General features: G+C 38.6%; 1 protein-coding gene across 1 annotated transcript in view; it reads right to left on the reverse strand.

The window, feature by feature from the left end:
- Positions 1-10133: 10133 nt before the first annotated feature.
- The window catches only part of LOC133555177 (transmembrane protein 47-like), a 29585-nt gene continuing 20657 nt past the window's right edge, over positions 10134-19061 (reverse strand). The window contains exons 2-3 of the mRNA XM_061904731.1: positions 17688-17828; positions 10134-11274 (exon numbers count right to left, since the gene is read on the reverse strand). Coding sequence (XP_061760715.1) covers positions 11096-11274; positions 17688-17828 — 320 coding nt within the window. The 3' untranslated portion in view covers positions 10134-11095. The remainder of the gene's footprint in view (positions 11275-17687; positions 17829-19061) is intronic.

A 19061-nucleotide genomic window follows, 5' to 3' on the forward strand; every position in this document is an offset into this window, starting at 1 on the left:
TCAGAGCTTTATTGTGTCAGTGTACAAATAAATGCTGCTTCGTGACATCTCTACAAAGGCATCTAAAACATTCCAACACACATACATGGACACACTTTTTCTCTGCCGTCACTCAATAACACACTTGCACATGGCTCCTAAATCTCTATGCACATCATTAGACAGTGTAACTCCCTAGCCTACATAGTTTCTGCAGGAAACATGTTAAAAGCCACATTTAATACCAAATGATCAAACTAATGACCTGAGCTAAAACATACAAGATGATCGTGCCCAATCACAAACGTTTGCTTTTCAGTGGAATGTGACACAGTCTGGAATCAGAACTGATGGTGCAATTACTTTATTTTAGCTGGGACCACTGTAAAGTGCATATTTAAAAATCAAAGGACGTATGTAGGTCATTTTTAACCCATAAGAACTCGCAGTGACACACTTTAAATGTCCTAAAATTTTTGGGATTTCCATATCCTAACACAGTACCACTACTATAGTAAAGGCCTACTGAAACCCACTACTACCCACCACGCAGTCTGATAGTTTATATATCAATGATGAAATATTAACATTGCAACGCATGCCAATACGGCTTTTTTAGTTTACTAAATTACAATTTTAAATTTCCCGGTAGTTCCGTCTTGGAAACGTCGTGTAATGATGACGTGTATGCAGGACGTCACGCGTTTTTAGGAAATATGAGCGCTGCGCACACACACAGCTAAAAGTCGTCTGCTTTAACGGCATAATTACACAGTATTTTGGACATCTGTGTTGCTGAATCTTTTGCAATTTGGTCAATTAATATTGGAGAAGTCACAGTAGAAAGATGGAGTTGGGAAGCTTTAGCCCAGGGGTCACCAACCTTTTTGAAACCAAGAGCTACTTCTCGGGTACTGATTAGATAGATAGATAGATAGTACTTTATTGATTCCTTCAGGAGAGTTCCTTCAGGAAAATTAAAATTCCAGCAGCAGTGTACAGAGTTGAGATCAATTTAAAGAAAACAGTAAAAAGTAAATAATGGGGGTTTTAAAGGAAACAAAATAGAGAAATATTACAAAAAGAATAAAAACAATGGGAATAACAATATAACAGTAAAATAAGAATATAACAAGAGTAAAATAAGAATATAACAAGAATTTAATTAATGCGAGAAATTAATAAGAAATTAATTAAAGATTAATGCGAAGGGCTACCAGTTTGATACACACTTAGATAAATTGCCAGAAATAGCCAATTTGCTCAATTTACCTTTAATATATATATATATATATATATATATATATATATATATATATATATATATATATATAAAAATGGGTATTTTTGTCTGTCATTTCGCCGTACATTTTTTTTCCTAGGTTAAAATCCAATCTGCACTTTATTAGAATATACAAAAAATTGGACCAAGCTATATTTCTAACAAAGACAAATCATTATTTCTTCTACTTTTTCCAGAACAACATTTTTAAAAGATATTCGAAAGACTTTGAAATAAGATTTAAATTTGAGTCTAAAGATTTTCTAGATTTGCCAGAATATTTTTTTTTTATTTTAATCATAAGTTTGAAGAAATATTTCACAAATATTCTTCATCGAAAAAACATAAATACATTTTAATTTAATTATTAATTTTAGCTTATTAATTTTTACAATAAAAAAAGGCATTTACTTGAACACTGATTTAAATTGTCAGCAGTGAAAAGGAAAGAATTTAAAAGGTAAAAAGGTATATGTGTTTAAAAATCTAAAATAATTTTTAAGGTTGTATTTTTTCTCTAAAATCGTCTTTCTGAAAGTTATAAGAAGGAAAGTAAAATAAATAAATGAATTTATTCAAACAAGTGAAGACCAAGTCTTTAAAATATGTTCTTGGATTTTCAAATTCTATTTGAGTTTTGTCTCTCTTAGAATTTAAAATGTCGAGCAAAGCGAGACCAGCTTGCTAGTAAATAAATAAAATAAAATAAAAATAGAGGCAGCTCACTGGTAAGTGCTGCTATTTGAGCTATTTTTAGAACAGGCCAGCGGGCTACTCATCTGGTCCGTACGGGCTACCAGGTGCCCGCGGGCACCGCGTTGGTGACCCCTGCTTTAGAATTTAGCCACACAAACACACGGGGATTCCTTGTTTAAAATTCCCGGAGCTGTAACTTTCCTATGGATCAGAGCGCGGTCAAGCCAACATGGATCCCAACCACATGTGAACCAGCAGGTTTCGGTGAGAAAATTGTGGTTAAAAAGTCGCCACTTACCGGATATCAGCTGAGCTTGTGTCGTCCTTACAGCTGCCGTCGACACCTGTGGACACACCTCTCCGACTATCAGCTAATATTAAACTCACTAAAACACTAGCAACTCAATCGAAAGATAAGGTATTTCCCAGAATTATCCTGGTAAATGTGTTTAAAAACATCGGAATACGTCCCAATGCTATCGCGTTTTTTTTTTTTTTACTTTTTTTTTTTTTAATCCCGTCACTATCAATATCCTCAAACACAAATCTTTCATCCTCGCTCAAATTAATTGGGAAATTGTCGTTTTCTCGGTCCGAATAGCTGTTTTTGTTGGAGGCTCCCATTAAAATCAATGTCATCGTCTGCGACTTCCGGTAAAGGCGAGGCTTTTTCAGGAAGTGCCAAAAGTGGCGAACTTTATAGTCGATGTTCTCTACTAAATCCTTTCAGCAAAAATATGGCAATATCGCGAAATGATCAAGTATGACACATAGAATGGACCTGCTATCCCCGTTTGAATAAGAACATCTCATTTCAGTAGGACTTTAAGATATGGAAATCCCATTCCATATAATTTTAAAGCCATTTAAAATTTGCAATGCTTTATTTACTGCAATGTCAGTTATTAACAGTCAACTTTTAAACTGAAGTCTGCTATTAAAAGCCTGACTTGACTTATATGTCACACTCTCAAAAATGCTCAGACACCTCAGAAATGTTACTGTTTCAATGATTTGCAGTCAATATATGTTCTTAATGTTTCACGGTGGAACAGGGGTTAGTGCGTCTGCCTCACAATACTAAGTTCCTGCAGTCCTGGGTTCAAATCCAGGCTCGGGATCTTTCTGTGTGGAGTTTGCATGTTCTCCCCGTGAATGCGTGGGTTCCCTCCGGGTACTCCGGCTTCCTCCCACTTCCAAAGACATGCACCTGGGGATAGGTTGATTGGCAACACTAAATTGGCCCTAGTGTGTGAATGTGAGTGTGAATGTTGTCTGTCTATCTGTGTTGGCTCTGCGATGAGGTGGCGACTTGTCCAGGGTGTACCCTGCCTTCCGCCCGATTGTAGCTGAGATAGGCGCCAGCGCCCCCAGCGACCCCGAAAGGGAATAAGCGGTAGAAAATGGATGGGATGGGATGGATATGTTCTTAATTAGGTATTTTGCCTTAGTATCAATAACATCAGCTTGTGTTTCTAGATGTGTTGACATTGCTCTAAGTCAGTGGTTATTAACCTGGGTTCGATCGAAGCCTAGGGGTTCGGTGAGTCGGCCTCAGGGGTTCGGTGGAGCCTCAGCCATCGTGTAAATAAAAACTTCTCCCTATCGACGTATTATGGATACCCCCAAACAATGTTCCCTCTATATATATATATATATATACATATATATATATATATTGGTTGTGGTAGGCAGGGTTGGGGGGGAGGGCGGGTTGTATAATGTAGCCCGGAATAGTTAGGGATGCATGGGATTCTGGGTATTTGTTATGTTGTGTTTCAGTGCGGATGTTTTCCCTAAATGTGTTTGTCATTCTTGTTTGGTGTTGGTTCAGTGTGGCGCATATTAGTAAGAGTGTTAAAGTTGTTTATATCACAACTCTCAGTGCAACCTGTATGGCTGTTGACTAAATATGCCTTGCAGTAACCGTAGTATTGTAGAAGGGGTTTCACACAAGACATGATCCGCCGGCACGCACTTAATGTTGTGTTGATGCGGGCATGACGACATGATTTAGAGGACGATATGGATATTGCTTTAACAGCCCGCCCTCAATGTTGCTGTCCGAGTGAAAATCAGAGCATGCTTACCCCAGGCAAATTTTGGAAAAGGCACTGAAATCAGAAACCTCCCAGATAGATTGTGGGGATCGGCAAGCATGTAGCTGAGCCACACCAGACTGATCAAAGAGCCGCATGCGACTCCGGAGCCACGGGTTGCCGACCCCTGGTATATAGGATATGTCTTTGGCCCCCCCTAAAAACTTTATACATGTATAAGTATTCGGCATGTCTTTAAAAGGTGGATGGATACCGAGTCACTTGGTGCACAGTGGATGTTAACAATGTTTTCTACTTTGGGCCCTCTGCTTTTGTGGCTGTTGTCAGGGTTTTGTGAACATGGCAGTTTACAGAGCCAACTCTATTCGGATTGCTAGCTTCGAGTTGCGGACCTAGGATGTCGGTTAAGGAATGAAGGGACGTGTTGTTAGTACTTAATGTGTCTGTGCAACTTGATGATTTATTTGTCTGTGCACATCCTGCAACACAGCTTTGAAGGGTGAGCTTTGGTTTCCCAATGCGGGAGCATTTCCGGCTTTTGGGGAACAAGCAGGAGTTGTGTGCCTTGAGAATGCCGGTGAGTGAGGGCATGTTCCCGGGTTTTCACCCCGTGGGTCTCTCCGTGGGAGGGAATGGCTCTTATCCGTTAATGCATTTATCTTTCCTAATATTTTCAGGATCTACTGGTGACCAGCCAGATTACCTACTCGGTGGCCTAGTGGTTAGAGTGTCAGCCCTGAGATCGGTAGGTTGGGAGCTCAAGCCCCGAGTCATACCAAAGACTATAAAAAAAATGGGACCCATTACCTCCCTGCTTGGCACTCAGCATCAAGGCTTGGAATTGGGGGTTAAAGGCCTACTGAAACCCACAACTACCGACCACACAGTCTGATAGTTTATATATCAATGATGAAATATTGACATTGCAACACATGCCAATACGGCCTTTTTAGTTTACTAAATCAAAATTTAAAATTTCCCGCGGAGTTTCTTGTTGAAAACAGGGGACATATTAGCGCAGCACCACTTGCGGCTAAAAGTAGTCTCTTTTCATCGCGCAATTACACAGTATTTTGGACATCTGTCTTGCTGAATCTTTTGCAATTTTGTTCAATTAATATTGGAGAAGTCAAAGTAGAAAGATGGAGGTGGGAAGCTTTAGTCTTTAGCCACACAAACACACGGTGTTTCCTTGTTTAAAATTCCCAGAGGTGAAGCTTTACTATGGATCAGAGCGGTCAAGCGAACATGGATCCCGACCACTTGTCAACCGGCAGGTTTCGGTGAGAAAATTGTGTTAAAAAGTCGCCTCTTACCAGAGATCAGCTGAGCTTGCCGTCGACCTTCCTCAGACACTGGCGTCAAGAGACCCGTGGACACACCCCTCCGACTATCAGGTACTATTTAATCTCACTAAAACACTAGCAACACAATAGAAAGATAAGGGATTTCCCAGAATTATCCTAGTAAATGTGTCTAAAAACATCTGAATCCGTCCCAATGCAATCGCCTTTTTTTTTTTGTAACTTTATTTTTTAATTTTTTTTCCAGTCTTTCGCTATCAATATCATCATCCACAAATCTTTCATCCTCGCTCAAAATAATGGGGAAATTGTCGTTTTCTCGGTCCGAATAGCTCTTGCTGCTGGAAGCTCCCATTATAAACAATGTGAGGACGTGAGGAGCCCTCACGCTTGTGACGTCATCGTCTGCTACTTCCGGTACAGGCAAGGCTTTTTTATTAGCGACCAAAAGTTGCAAACTTTATCGTCGATGTTCTCTACTAAATCCTTTCAGCAAAAATATGGCAATATCGCAAAATGATCAAGTATGACACATAGAATGGACCTGCTATCCTCGTTTATATAAGAAAATCTCATTTCAGTAGGCCTTTAAATCACCATAAATGATTCCCGGGCGCGGCACCTCTGCCGTCCACTGCTCCCCTCACTTCCCAGGGGGTGATCAAGGGGATGGGTCAAATGCAGAGGACAGATTTCACCACACCTAGTGTGTGTGTGACAATCATTGGTACTTTAACTTTACTGTGCCCCTCTGTTCCCAACGTCCCACTCTTACTCTCACATGACTTCACTGTCTTTTGTTGGCCCTCTGGTGGTTGGTGTGAAAGTGTTTGATTTGATATACTGATCATCAGACACTCATGGACAGTCTGCAATATTCATACCCAGATATTTTATTATGTCTTACTGCAGGATGATGGAGTTTGAATAACACTACTATTGGCAGAATCATAGATTACTCCAGTTGATGGAAAAGTTACTGAGGTATTTGATTCGATGTTGTCATGACAATGAGCTTCATGGCAGAGCCTGATCAACGAGTTTTGTGGTTTATGGTCAACCAGTCAGGCACTGCTCAACTGCACTGTTCCTATATTAAAATATGTTTGATCCTACAACACCACTAAAGCCCATGTCTCAGCGAGCTAAACAGTTAGACTAAGCTGTGGTCTAAGCATCACTGTCATGGTGTCAGGACAGTGTGACACCGTCTGTCAGGTGACATCGTCTTTATCCATGACCCTCACTGAACCTTTCACTCAGCTCTTTGAGACATCTAAAGCATCTCGCAAAGTGATGATATTTATGACTGACTGAAGGTTAACTGCCCTCTCCAGCATTCCATAATTCATACTTACTGCACAGTAAATAAGTTATGTGTGATGTTTAAGGTCGGTTCGGTTAACAGTGGTTCGATGCAAATGTTGATAGTATCGATATCAAGGGTGGTTTCAGTATGTACAGTGGGGCAAAAAAGTATTTAGTCAGCCAGCGATTGTGCAAGTTCTCCCACTTAAAATGATGACAGAGGTCTGTAATTTTCATCATAGGTACACTTCAACTGTGAGAGACAGAATGTGAAAAAAAAAAATCCAGGAATTCACACTGTAGGAATTTTAAAGAATGTATTTGTAAATTACGGTGGAAAATAAGTATTTGGTCAACCATTCAAATCTCTCAATGATGGAAGGAGGTTTTGGCTCAAAATCTCACGATACATGGCCCCATTCATTCTTTCCTTAGCAGAAAAACAGCCCCAAAACATGATGTTTCCACCCCCATGCTTCACAGTAGGTATGGTGTTCTTGGGATGCAACTCAGTATTCTTCTTCCTCCAAACACGTTTATCAGTTTGAACATCAAATATGTTATCTTTGTAGCATATTCAACTGAATATGGGTTGAAAATAATTTGCAAATCATTGTATTCCGTTTATATTTACATCTTGCACAATTTCCCAACTCATATGGAAAAGGGGTTTGTAATTGTATTCGTATTATTATTGACAATACTGACCCTGTATTTACTTGGTATCAGATTGATACCAACATTTGCAGTATCGCCCATTCCTATTGTAAGTGTAAGGGCCTGATCTACTAAGTGTGCAAACTATAACATTGCAAGTGTATACTAGTAGGCGTGTAGCGTGTGATCTACTACTGTAAAACTACGTGTACAATTGATACCCGGCACAGACCGCCTTATTCAAATTAGGTTTTTGCGTGTACTTTGCAGCTTTTATATTGGAGGCACTCATTTACTGCACATTCATGTTATCAGGATCTTACATGTGCCATTTTCTATGTTTTGAAACATGCAGCAGACATATAAGTACCACTCTTTATGGGCAAATCAGAAGCAGTGTTGCAGTGCATCTACGACAGAACCCACTTTTTTGGTGCGCTCCTGTGTAGATGTTGGCAATAACTGTGAGCATGACCTGAAATCTTTCAGATGCAAAAAAAAAGGCATACTGCAAAACATTGTCAAATTTAAAAAAAATACACAGGCACCGAAATGCCTTTGTTCAGGCCTTATGTCATCTAGTAGCTACAAAATTAGAAGATGGTATTGCTGAATTAACGATATGTATTATACTTTCATTTCTGACAGTCCATATATGTAAACAAGCATACGTGCGTCCAGGCAGTGAAGTGAAGTGAATTATATTTATATAGCGCTTTTCTCTAGTGACTCAAAGCGCTTTACATAGTGAAACCCAAATATTTAAGTTACATTTAAACCAGTGTGGGTGGCACTGGGAGCAGGTGGGTAAAGTGTCTTGCCCAAGGACACAACGGCAGTGACTAGGATGGCAGAAGCGGGAATCGAACCTGCAACCCTCAAGTTGCTGGCGCGGCTGCTCTACCAACCGAGCTATACCGCCCCCAGCAGAACAATTACTTTCTTTTTCACAGCTATTTTTGTACAACTGCCATTTTGCACGCACATTTCAGGCAAACTAAATAAACACACAAAAAAGCTCACGCAGAACAATTTTAGTCTTGATAAATCACACCGCGTGTGCTGAATACTGAAATGAGCATTTTCGCCTTCCAGTAGTGTGGATGTTCTGATGGTCCGCTGTTTTGCGTGTGTGCTACTAAGTTTGCACGTGTTTTAATACACGCAAACCTGTAGTAAAGAGGTGTCCAAACAATTTTCCAGCGAGGGCCAACCAGAGAAAAATTGACGGATGCGAGGGCCACTTTTATACATTTTGTATATAAAAAATACTCAAACTAAATTAATGTAGGTGAACATATGCTAACATTTGAAAAAAACTTTTACATCTTAGCTTTGTGTTATAGATAACAAAGCAATAAAATAATTCCTAATTATTTTAATAACTATTTTATTTGTATTTCTGTAAACTGTGCTCGAAAGTAAGCTTTTATTTACTAATATTGCTATTATACCGTCAACTGAAACGCTTTTGAGAGATTTAGTACACTCAAAAACATAATGTGTCACAAGAAATGTGCACACTTTTTCACCATGACAGGACATACGGAAAGCCTCAAAGACTTTACACAGTAAGACACTCAAGTTGTTGGCCATTTTGGTTTTCAGGTCCCATTTTTGGGGGGGGATTTGATCCCGTTTTATTTTTCATAGTTTTTTGCTGTAATTTGGGACCTGTTTAGTGTGTTTATAGAATGTGTCGCGGGCCGATCAAAACCAAGTTCTGGCCCGCAAATGGCCACATTTTGGACACCCCTGCTGTAGTAGATCAGGCCCTAAGTGTACAAGCTTTTCAACCCACTATCTTCTAGGGGTGTAACGGTACACAAAAAATTCGGTTCGGTTCGTACCTCGGTTTAGAGGTCACGGTTCGGTTCATTTTCGGTACAGTAACGAATCAACAAAATATACATTTTTGGGTTATTTATTTACCAAATTTGTAAACAATGGATTTATCCTTTTAACATTGGGAACACTATAATAATTCTGCCCACGTTAATCCACATTAAACTGCCTCAAGTTGTTGCTTTGATTTAATAAAATGAAAAAACCTTTCTTCTACATATAAAAAGTTTAACATTAAACAGCTTCCACTGAAACTGTTTAATGTCAACTCATTATGCTTAACTTATTACAGAATTTGGGAAGCCTGTAGTTGACTTTTATTATGTAAATGTTGTATTTTTATCAACATGTGACAGCAGGGACCCTGCTATTCAAAACTAGGCTGCTACATTACTAATGATTGATGTAATTACAGCTGAAAAAAATAGTACAATTGCAATAGTAGAGACTATTCCTCCCTAGACACAATGGAGTTCAATGAAATAACAGACAGACAGGGCTTTGCTGCCCCTAAAACACACACGCACGCACGCACACACACACACACACACACACACACACACACACACACACACACACAGAAAAATTAGCTAACATTACGCTACAACCTAATTAGCCTTCATCTCAAGCCTATACTGTGAGCGAGCTGAGCTGCAGTTTAAGTTTCTAAAAGGTCAACGGGTTAATAATGATGTTTGTAATAGTTGTGACTGGGAAGTGTTTAGTATAATTTGGGTAGAGGAATATCTGCTCGACGCTAAAGCATTGACGGTATAGCTCGGTTGGTAGAGCAGCCGTGCCAGCAACTTGAGGGTTGCAGGTTCGATTCCCGCTTCCGCCATCCTAGTCACTGCTGTTGTGTCCTTGGGCAAGACACTTTACCCACCTGCTCCCAGTGCCACCCACACTGGTTCAAATGTAACTTAGATATTGGGTTTCACTATGTAAAGCGCTTTGAGTCACTAGAGAAAAGCGCTATATAAATATAATTCACTTCACTTCACTACATCGTTCTGAAGTCTGAATACGCACTGCTGATTGGCCGTTACATCGCTCTGAATACGCACTGCTGATTGGCTTTGTATGTAACCAATCAGATGGTCGTGTGGGCGGGACAATGAGGCAGAGACAGAGGCAGAAAGCAGAGCAGCTTGTGAAGACTTCTGCTTCCGAACTTGTTCGGTACGCCCGCGTGCCGAACCGAAACCCCCGTACCGAAACGGTTCGATACAAATACAGGTACCGCTACACCCCTACTATTTTCACATTTTAGGCATTGTTTTTCGGAAGGTGATAAGTTTGCAAAGTCTGGCCAAAAAGATCAATGGCAGATTGCTAGCAGTCAGTCGTGACAATATGCCATCATCAACATGTGCTATAATCTTCTCATTTATTTAGCATTGAAGTTTTAGCTAATTTGTGCAACTGTCTGACCGATCCGAATGAGTAGTTTTACTCTAAAGACCTTGCTAATACTGACAGATAGTTTAATCTATAACACAGTTTGATCCATTTCCATAGCCTTGGGACAAAGCTAGGATGACAATGATAGTATGGTTATGTATGTGGAAAAGAAGAGATGGGTTGTATGTTTTCCTTCTGCTATTTCACAGTAAGTGACTGATTTTGACTGTGTGAATTATTTTGGAGTGTTTCTTTTGCTTTCTATTATGAACGTTTGAGAAATGTAACTGTGAAGAAACACTGCAGGACATTGCCACCTGCACATCCAAACACATCCAAATCCAACGTCTTCCATAGCTATTTCTTAGCTCTTCACTGGCAATATTACGGAAGTTCTTTCAGACACATGACGGCATGGAAGCGGCAGTGTAAACGTGTGTGCAACAATCCTTGAGTTCTAGGCTCTAACACAACTAATCACCCGAACCGTATCCTCTGCCCCCAGCCCTGAGGATCCTCCTGATAACCTTTCCAAACATGTACCGTAGGTGTGATGGGAGCTAGTAGTACACCTCATAGCTCTTGGGGTTGAGGCAGTAGAGAACGCCAGCGCCGAAAGAGAAGATGGTCCCGCCCCAGGCGAGGCCGTAGCCCCAGTTGAACTCGTGGTAAATCTTCAGGTTGATACTCTCAATGAACTTGATGGGGTACAGCACCAAGCTGCAGGTCTGCAGAACCACTAGAGAAGAAAACATGTTCCTTTAACACAGCAGATACAACTGAGAGGGTAAAAGGAATGGCAGAACACAGCATTTTTCGGACTATATGTCGCAGTTTTTCTCATAGTCTGGCCAGGGGAGCGACTTATACTCTGGAGTGACTTATGTGTGAAATTATTAACACATTATCGTAAAATATCAAATAATATTATTTATCTCATTCGCGGAAGAGACGAAGAAAATGTCAGCAATCGTCACACACACGTCAACCAATAAGAATTCGGCGGGGGAGGGTCATGGCAGAAGTGCATTGTGGGTCATGGAATGCTAACTGCTATATGCTATATGCTACTGCCGTAGCTATTAAAATGGATCATTTCATCGTTGGCGGTAACTTATAAAAACTGAGAAGGGCTGAACTAAAATGGCACCAAAAAGGAAATTATGTACTTCAGATTACAAGCTGGACGTAGTGAAATATGCAGCAGAAAACGACATACTTTTGGAGTTGGCAGAGTTGTTTAGAAGCGACATCGAGGGAGAAGATTTCATGGGATTTATCGATTAGGAGTGACAGATTGTTTGGTAAACTTATAGCATGTTCTATATGTTATAGTTATTTGAATGACTCTTACCATAATATGTTACGTTAACATACCAGGCACCTTCTCAGTTGGTTATTTATGCCTCATATAACGTACACTTATTCAGCCTGTTGTTCACTATTCTTTATTTACTTTAAATTGCCTTTCAAATGTCTATTCTTGGTGTTGGATTTTATCAAATAAATTTCCCCCAAAAATGCGATTTATACTCCAGTGCAACATATATATGTTTTTTTCCTTCTTTATTATGCATTTTCGGTATTTGATTTAGTTAGCTTACTTTACCTTAGGTTAGAAGACAAAATAATCAAACAAAAACAAACAATAAGGTTTGTATGTTAATTTGTACAAAACCCAAAACCAGTGAAGTTGGCACGTTTTTCGTAAATAAAAACATAATACAATAATTTGCAAATCCTTTTCAACTTAAATTCAATTGAATAGACTGCAAAGACAAGATATTTAATGTTCAAACTGAGAAACTTCATTTCTTTTGCAAATTTAACACCCCCCGCATCCCCCAAAGGGATAAGCGGTAGAAAATGGTATGCGGTAAAAGTGTTTCTACAAAAAGTAGCACCTACTGATAATTTGTAGCATCATTTGAAAAGTCACCCGCTAGAGAATGAAGAGTGCTTGAAACTGCATGTCAACATCTCCGTTCGGTGCCACACCAACAAAATGTCGAAGCAACTATTTCCAGATCGTATGAAAAAAATAGTCAACAGAGTTTAATAACGTCCGTAGTAACCTACCACATAGCAAGGGACATACACCAGGGGTCACCGACCTTTATGAAACCAAGAGCTACTTCTTGGGTACTGATTAATGCGAAGGGCTACCAGTTTGATACACACTTAAATAAATTGCCAGAAATAGCCAATTTGCTCAATTTACCTTTAACTCTGTTATTAATAATTAATAATATTTATCTTTTTGAAAACACTGATCATCTTAATGATTTCTCACAATAAATATATATTTTTGATGACATGTTTTAAATAGGTTAAAATCCAATCTGCATTTTGTTAGAATATATAACAAATTGGACCAAGCTATATTTCTAACAAAGACAAATCATTATTTCATCTAGATTTTCAAGAATAACATTTTTAAAAGAAATTCAAAAGACTTTGACATAAGATTTAAATTTGATTCTACATATTTTCTAGATTTGCCAGAATATATATTTTTTTAATTTTAATCATAACAAGTTTGAAGAAATATTTCACAAATATTCTTCATCGAAAAAACAGAAGCTAAAATGATGAATTAAATTAAAATGTATTGATTATTCTTTAAAATAAAAAAAATTTACTTGAACATTGATTTAAATTGTCAGGAAAGAAGAAGAAGGAATTTAAAAGGTAAAAAGGTATATGTGTTTAAAAATCCTAAAATCATTTTTAAGGTTGTATTTTTTCTGTAAAATTGTCTTTCTGAAAGTTATGAGAAGCAAAGTAAAAAAATTAATGAATTTATTTAAAAAAGTGAAGACCAAGTCTTTCAAATATTTTCTTGGATTTTCAAATTCAATTTGAGTTTTGTTTCTCTTAGAATTAAAAATGTCGAGCAAAGCGAGACCAGTTTGCTAGTAAATAAATAAAATGTAAAAAATAGAGGCAGTTCACAGGTAAGTGCTGCTATTTGAGCTATTTTTAGAACAGGCCAGTGGGCGACTCATCTGGTCCTTACGGGCTACCTGGTGCGTTGGTGACCCCAGACATACACTATTTGATTTCCTGTTACACAGCTCATTTTTATTTGACAGTTATTGAAATGTCTTGTGTGACATCATGCACAAAAGTGTACTTTATTTGTTTTAAACTATTGTTGCGTTCTGTACAAAAAGTGCACTTTAATTTAGTGTTTGAATGTGTCGTCTTAGTGACATCATGCACAAAAGTGCACTGATAGCTTGTTTTAAAATGTCTCTGACAATCTTGCACTTTCGGTTTAGAAATGACATGAATGTTTGTGCCACTGCTTAATAACTGTTTAATAAATACAGTTTTGGGAAATTGACTTAATTGTGGTTTTTCTTCTCTGCATGAAAGTTTAAAATGAGCATATGTTAATGCAGTATGTAGAAGAATATTTTAATGTAGACATATATAATCATCATACTGCTGATTATATGCATCAATTGTTCATTCAAGGCTAAGGCAAAATATCGAGATATATGTAGTGTATCGTGATATGGCCGAAAAATATCGAGATATTAATAAAAGGCCTAAGTTCAACTAGGAAAGGCCGTACCCTTCAAATAACTTGATTGATTTTGCAATTGCTTTTAGGTTCATAGTGTATAAAGCTCAGGGGGTGGCAGAGAAGTGTGTTGTTGTGGTTTAGTGTAAAATGAAAAAGCAGTATGATAAGTATTCTGTGTACAAGAAGTTTATTCCTGGTGGCCAGGTGCTTGCTTTGTTGCCCTTGGTTACATCACCAAGTGTTTTCTGGTCCGTAAAGACGCTGTCATACTATCATTTCCACTTCTGACATAGGCCAAAAGTGTTCAGGCCTGCCTGGGGGCGGCATAGCTCGGTTGGTAGAGCGGCCGTGCCAGCAACTTGAGGGTTGCAGGTTCGATTCCCGCTTCCGCCATCCTAGTCACTGCCGTTGTGTCCTTGGGCAAGACACTTTACCCACCTGCTCCCAGTGCCACCCACACTGGTTTAAATGTAACTTAGATACTGGGTTTCACTATGTAAAGCGCTTTGAGTCACTAGAGAAAAGCGCTATATAAATATAATTCACTTCACTTCACTTCCTCTCCTTCATGTTTGCGAGCAAGGGCTCTGTGTTCTTGCCTGCTTGGTTGCTCTTCTCTCGCTCCCTCTTGGTTTGCAGATCTCACACCTGCATGTGGTTTTGCTCATTGGATCCAGGATTCCTGTCTCTGCTAATTCTCTGCTCTGCTTGTTCTTTCCTGGCTGATGGCTAGGGCTTTGTTCCAGTCTTGTTTTTGGCACATTTGTTTGCTTTGGACCAGTTGATCTGCCGTTTCTTTTCTTTTTTCTCCTCTGTCCCACTGGAGGGGGTCTGGTCCGGTGGCCATGGATGAGGTGCCGGCTGTCCTGAGTCGGGACCCAGGATGAACCGCTCGTCCAGAGTTGGGACCCAGGATGGACCGCTCGCCTGTGTATCGGCTGGGACATCTTTGCGCCGCTGATCCGCCTCCGCTTGGGATGGTTTCCTACTGGCTCCACTGTGGACGGGACTCTCTCTGCTGTGTTGGATCCACTTTGGATTGGACTCTCACGGTTGTGTTGGATCCACTATGGATTGAACTTTCACAGTATCATGTTAGACCCGCTCGACATCCATTGCTTTCGGTCCCCCTAGAGCAGGGGTCGGGAACCTTTTTGGCCGAGAGAGCCATGAACGCCAAATATTTTAAAATGTATTTCCGTGAGAGCCATATAATATTTTTCAACACTGAATACAATTAAATGCGTGCATTTTTAAGTAAGACCAACATTTTTAGAGAATAACAAGTCTCTTATTCTTTTTAATAACGCTGTTATTGGAGCAGTACATCTCGGATGGTAGAGTGGCCGTGCCAGCAACTTGAGGGTTCCAGGTTCAACCCCCGCTTCCGCCATCCTAGTCACTGCCGTTGTGTCCTTGGGCAAGACACTTTACCCACCTGCCCCCAGTGCCACCCACACTGGTTTAAATGTAACTTAGATATTGGGTTTCACTATGTAAAGCGCTTTGTTGGCGATGGTTTTTGAGATTTAAAAAATGCAGAAGATGGCAAGAGGCAACTTGTAGGTAAAAAGCTATTTATTCTGTTCAACGCTAACAAAAATGTTAATAAATGTGAGAAATTATTGAACTGTTTTTTTTCCAAATGAATTGGGGTTTTTTTAAGTTGCAAGTGATAAACACTTTTTTAGTAAAACAAAAAACAATGTATAACTGCGTTAATAATTAATTTGTAATCGTATCGTAGCTCTTGAATCGTAATCGAATCGTGAGATGCCCAAAGATTCCTACCTCTAGTGGTTAGTGAACTGAGAAAGTCCTTGTCTTTTTACTTCATGCAGATGTTTGGAGATTCTCGAGGAAATGGTTCACTCATTTGGAAATAATATCAATAAATTAACCAATTGCAAATCTACTTCAGGAAATTGCATATTTAAACTTATTGTTAATGGAATGGTTCAACAACTTGTAGACAGTTTTATCCCAAGAATGCTACAATGCAATGATACGGAAGATTCACCCTCATCTTTTCACATAACACAGCTAATCAAAACAAGGTACTGGAAATCATTAGCCATCTGAACAATTTAAAAGCAAAATATGTATTTAATATAGTAACCTCTTCGACGAAAACCTGTTATAATATTACCAAAACCCATATTACATGTAGTAAATCTATCAATTAAAAATGGTGAATTCCCGCAAAGTTTTTAAACAGCTGTTGTGACACCAATTTTTAAGTCTGGTGCAGCAAATGAGGCATGCAATTATCGACCAATTTAAATTGTGCCTGTGATTTCAAAGGTAATTGAGAAGCTGGTGGCAATTGATGACCCGTTTAGAGGAAAATCATTTACTAAATCCTAAACAATTTGGATTCCGGCCCAAACATTCTACTGAAAAAGCTGTGTGCCAGTTCACCGAAATGATAAGGGTAGTTTGGACCAGGGTAAGTATGTTGGAGCAGTATTTTTAGATTTTAAAAAAGCGTTTGACACTGTAAATGGCGCAGTGGAAGAGTGGCCGTGTGCAACCCGAGGGTCTGTGGTTCAATCCCCACCTAGTACCAACCTCGTCACGTCCGTTGTGTCCTGAGCAAGACACTTCACCCTTGCTCCTGATGGGTGCTGGTTAGCGCCTTGCATGGCAGCTCCCTCCATCAGTGTGTGAATGTGTGTGTGAATGGGTAAATGTGGAAGTAGTGTCAAAGCGCTTGAGTACCTCAAAGGTAGATAAGCGCTATACAAGTACAATCCATTTATTTATTTGAGTCACTAGAGAAAAAGCGCTATATAAATATAATTCACTTCACAATATAATTCACTTATTCTAAAGTTAACCAATAATAAATATAATACTTCTTACCATTAATGCGACTTCTTAAACAGGTGCGATAGAAAATGGATGGTTGGATTAAAATGCATGTGAATGTCTTGTCTTTTGAACGTTATTTTTAACACTGTGATTACCAGCGGAATTATTCATTACCTATCGTGTTAAGCAATGTCAGCTAAGATTTATCTGAGAGCCAGATGCAGTCATCAAAAGAGCCACATCTGGCTCTAGAGCCATAGGTTCCCTGGGGGGGGTTGCCCACATATTATGTGGTCCTCTCCAAGGTTTCTCATAGTCATCATTGTCACCAACGTCTCACTGGGTGTGAGTTTTTCCTTGCCCTTATGTGGGCTCTGAGCCGAGGATGTTGTTGTGGTTTGTGCAGCCCTTTGAGACACTAGTGATTTAGGGCTATATAAATATTCATTGATTGATTGATTGACATATATGTTAATTTTGTCTTTTGTTGTATCAAATAATCTTTTGCACACATTTAACTTCAGTCTCATCTCCTCCTTTGTTGTTCCATCCCAGACCCAGCCGTAAGAAGTACTTTCTTGATTAATCATGTCTTTGTAAGAAGGTAAACTTACAAAATCAGATCAAATATTTACTTTCTCTACTGTACATGCAGGGGCAAAAAAAAAGGAAAGAACTAAGAATGGAAGATGAAGACAGAAGGATGAAAGGAAATGTATCATGATATTTATTTCTTTTTTTGACAAAAAAAACATGTTTCGAACCAGTTCGTTGATGTGAACTTGTGTGGTCTGTGTACTAACCTGTGGCGAACAGCATGAAGGCCACCGGGCCGTAGAACCGCCACCTGGTGCCGATGCACACGGCCACCAGAACCACCAGGAAGGACATCAGCACTAGGGCCCCGCCCCCTAACAACAGTGCCAGCGTGACAATCTGCCAGTCTGGAAAAGAAATGACACGTAAAGGAAGGAAATAAGGCAAGGGTCACCAACCAGGTCGCCCGTCAGGACCAGATGAGTCGCCCGCTGGCCTGTTCTAAAAATAGCTCAAATAGCAGCACTTACCAGTGAGCTGCCTCTATTTTTTAAATTTTACTTATTTACTAGCAAGCTGGTCTCGCTTTGCCCGACATTTTTAATTCTAAGAGAGACAAAACTCAAATAGAATTTTAAAATCCAAGAAAATATTTTAAAGACTTGGTCTTCACTTGTTTGAATAAATTCTTTTTTTTTTTTTTTTTACTTTGCCTCTTATAACTTTCAGAAAGACAATTTTAGAGAAAAAATACAACCATAAAAATTATTTTAGGTTTTTAAACACATATACCTTTTTACCTTTTTAAATTCCTTCCTCTTCTTTCCTGACAATTTAAATCAATGTTAAAGTATTTTTTTAATTTATTGTAAAGAGTAATAAATACATTTTAATTTAATTCTTCATTTTAGGTTCTGTTTTTTCGACGAAGAATATTTGTGAAATATTTCTTCAAACTTATTATGATTCAAATTCAAAAAAAATATTCTGGCAAATCTAGAAAATCTGTCGAATCCAATTTAAATCCTATTTTAAAATGTATTTTAACCTATTTAAAACATGTCATCAAAATTCTAAAATGAATCATAATCAGGAAAAATTACTAATGATGTTCCATAAATTCTTTTTTTTTATTTTTTCAAAAAGATTCGAATTAGCTAGTTTTTCTTCTTCATTTTTTTCAGTTGAATTTTGAATTTTAGAGTCGAAATTGAAGATAAACTATGTTTCAAAATGTAATTTTCATTTTTTTTCCTGTATTCTCCTCTTTTACACCGTTCAATTAAGTGTTTTATTCATCATTTATTCTCAACAAAAAACCTTCCGTAAAAGGAAAAAAAATGTATGACGGAAGGACAGACAGAAATACCCATTTTTTTAAATATATATATATATTTATTTATTAAAGGTAAATTGAGCAAATTGGCTAATTCTGGCAATTTATTTAGGTGTCTATTAAACTGGTAGCCCTTTGCAATAATCAGTACCCAGAAGTAGCTCTTGCTTTCAAAAAGGTTGGTGACCCCTGGAATAAAGGTTAGCTAAAACACTAATTACATTTTCTAAATCAAACGCTCTTTCGGCCAAACCTAAGCACTGTTCAGGTACGAAGACACAATTTAAATTCTCACGCCAATTCA

Source organism: Nerophis ophidion, linkage group LG06, assembly GCF_033978795.1.
Source record: "Nerophis ophidion isolate RoL-2023_Sa linkage group LG06, RoL_Noph_v1.0, whole genome shotgun sequence".
NCBI classification, from domain to species: domain Eukaryota; kingdom Metazoa; phylum Chordata; class Actinopteri; order Syngnathiformes; family Syngnathidae; genus Nerophis; species Nerophis ophidion.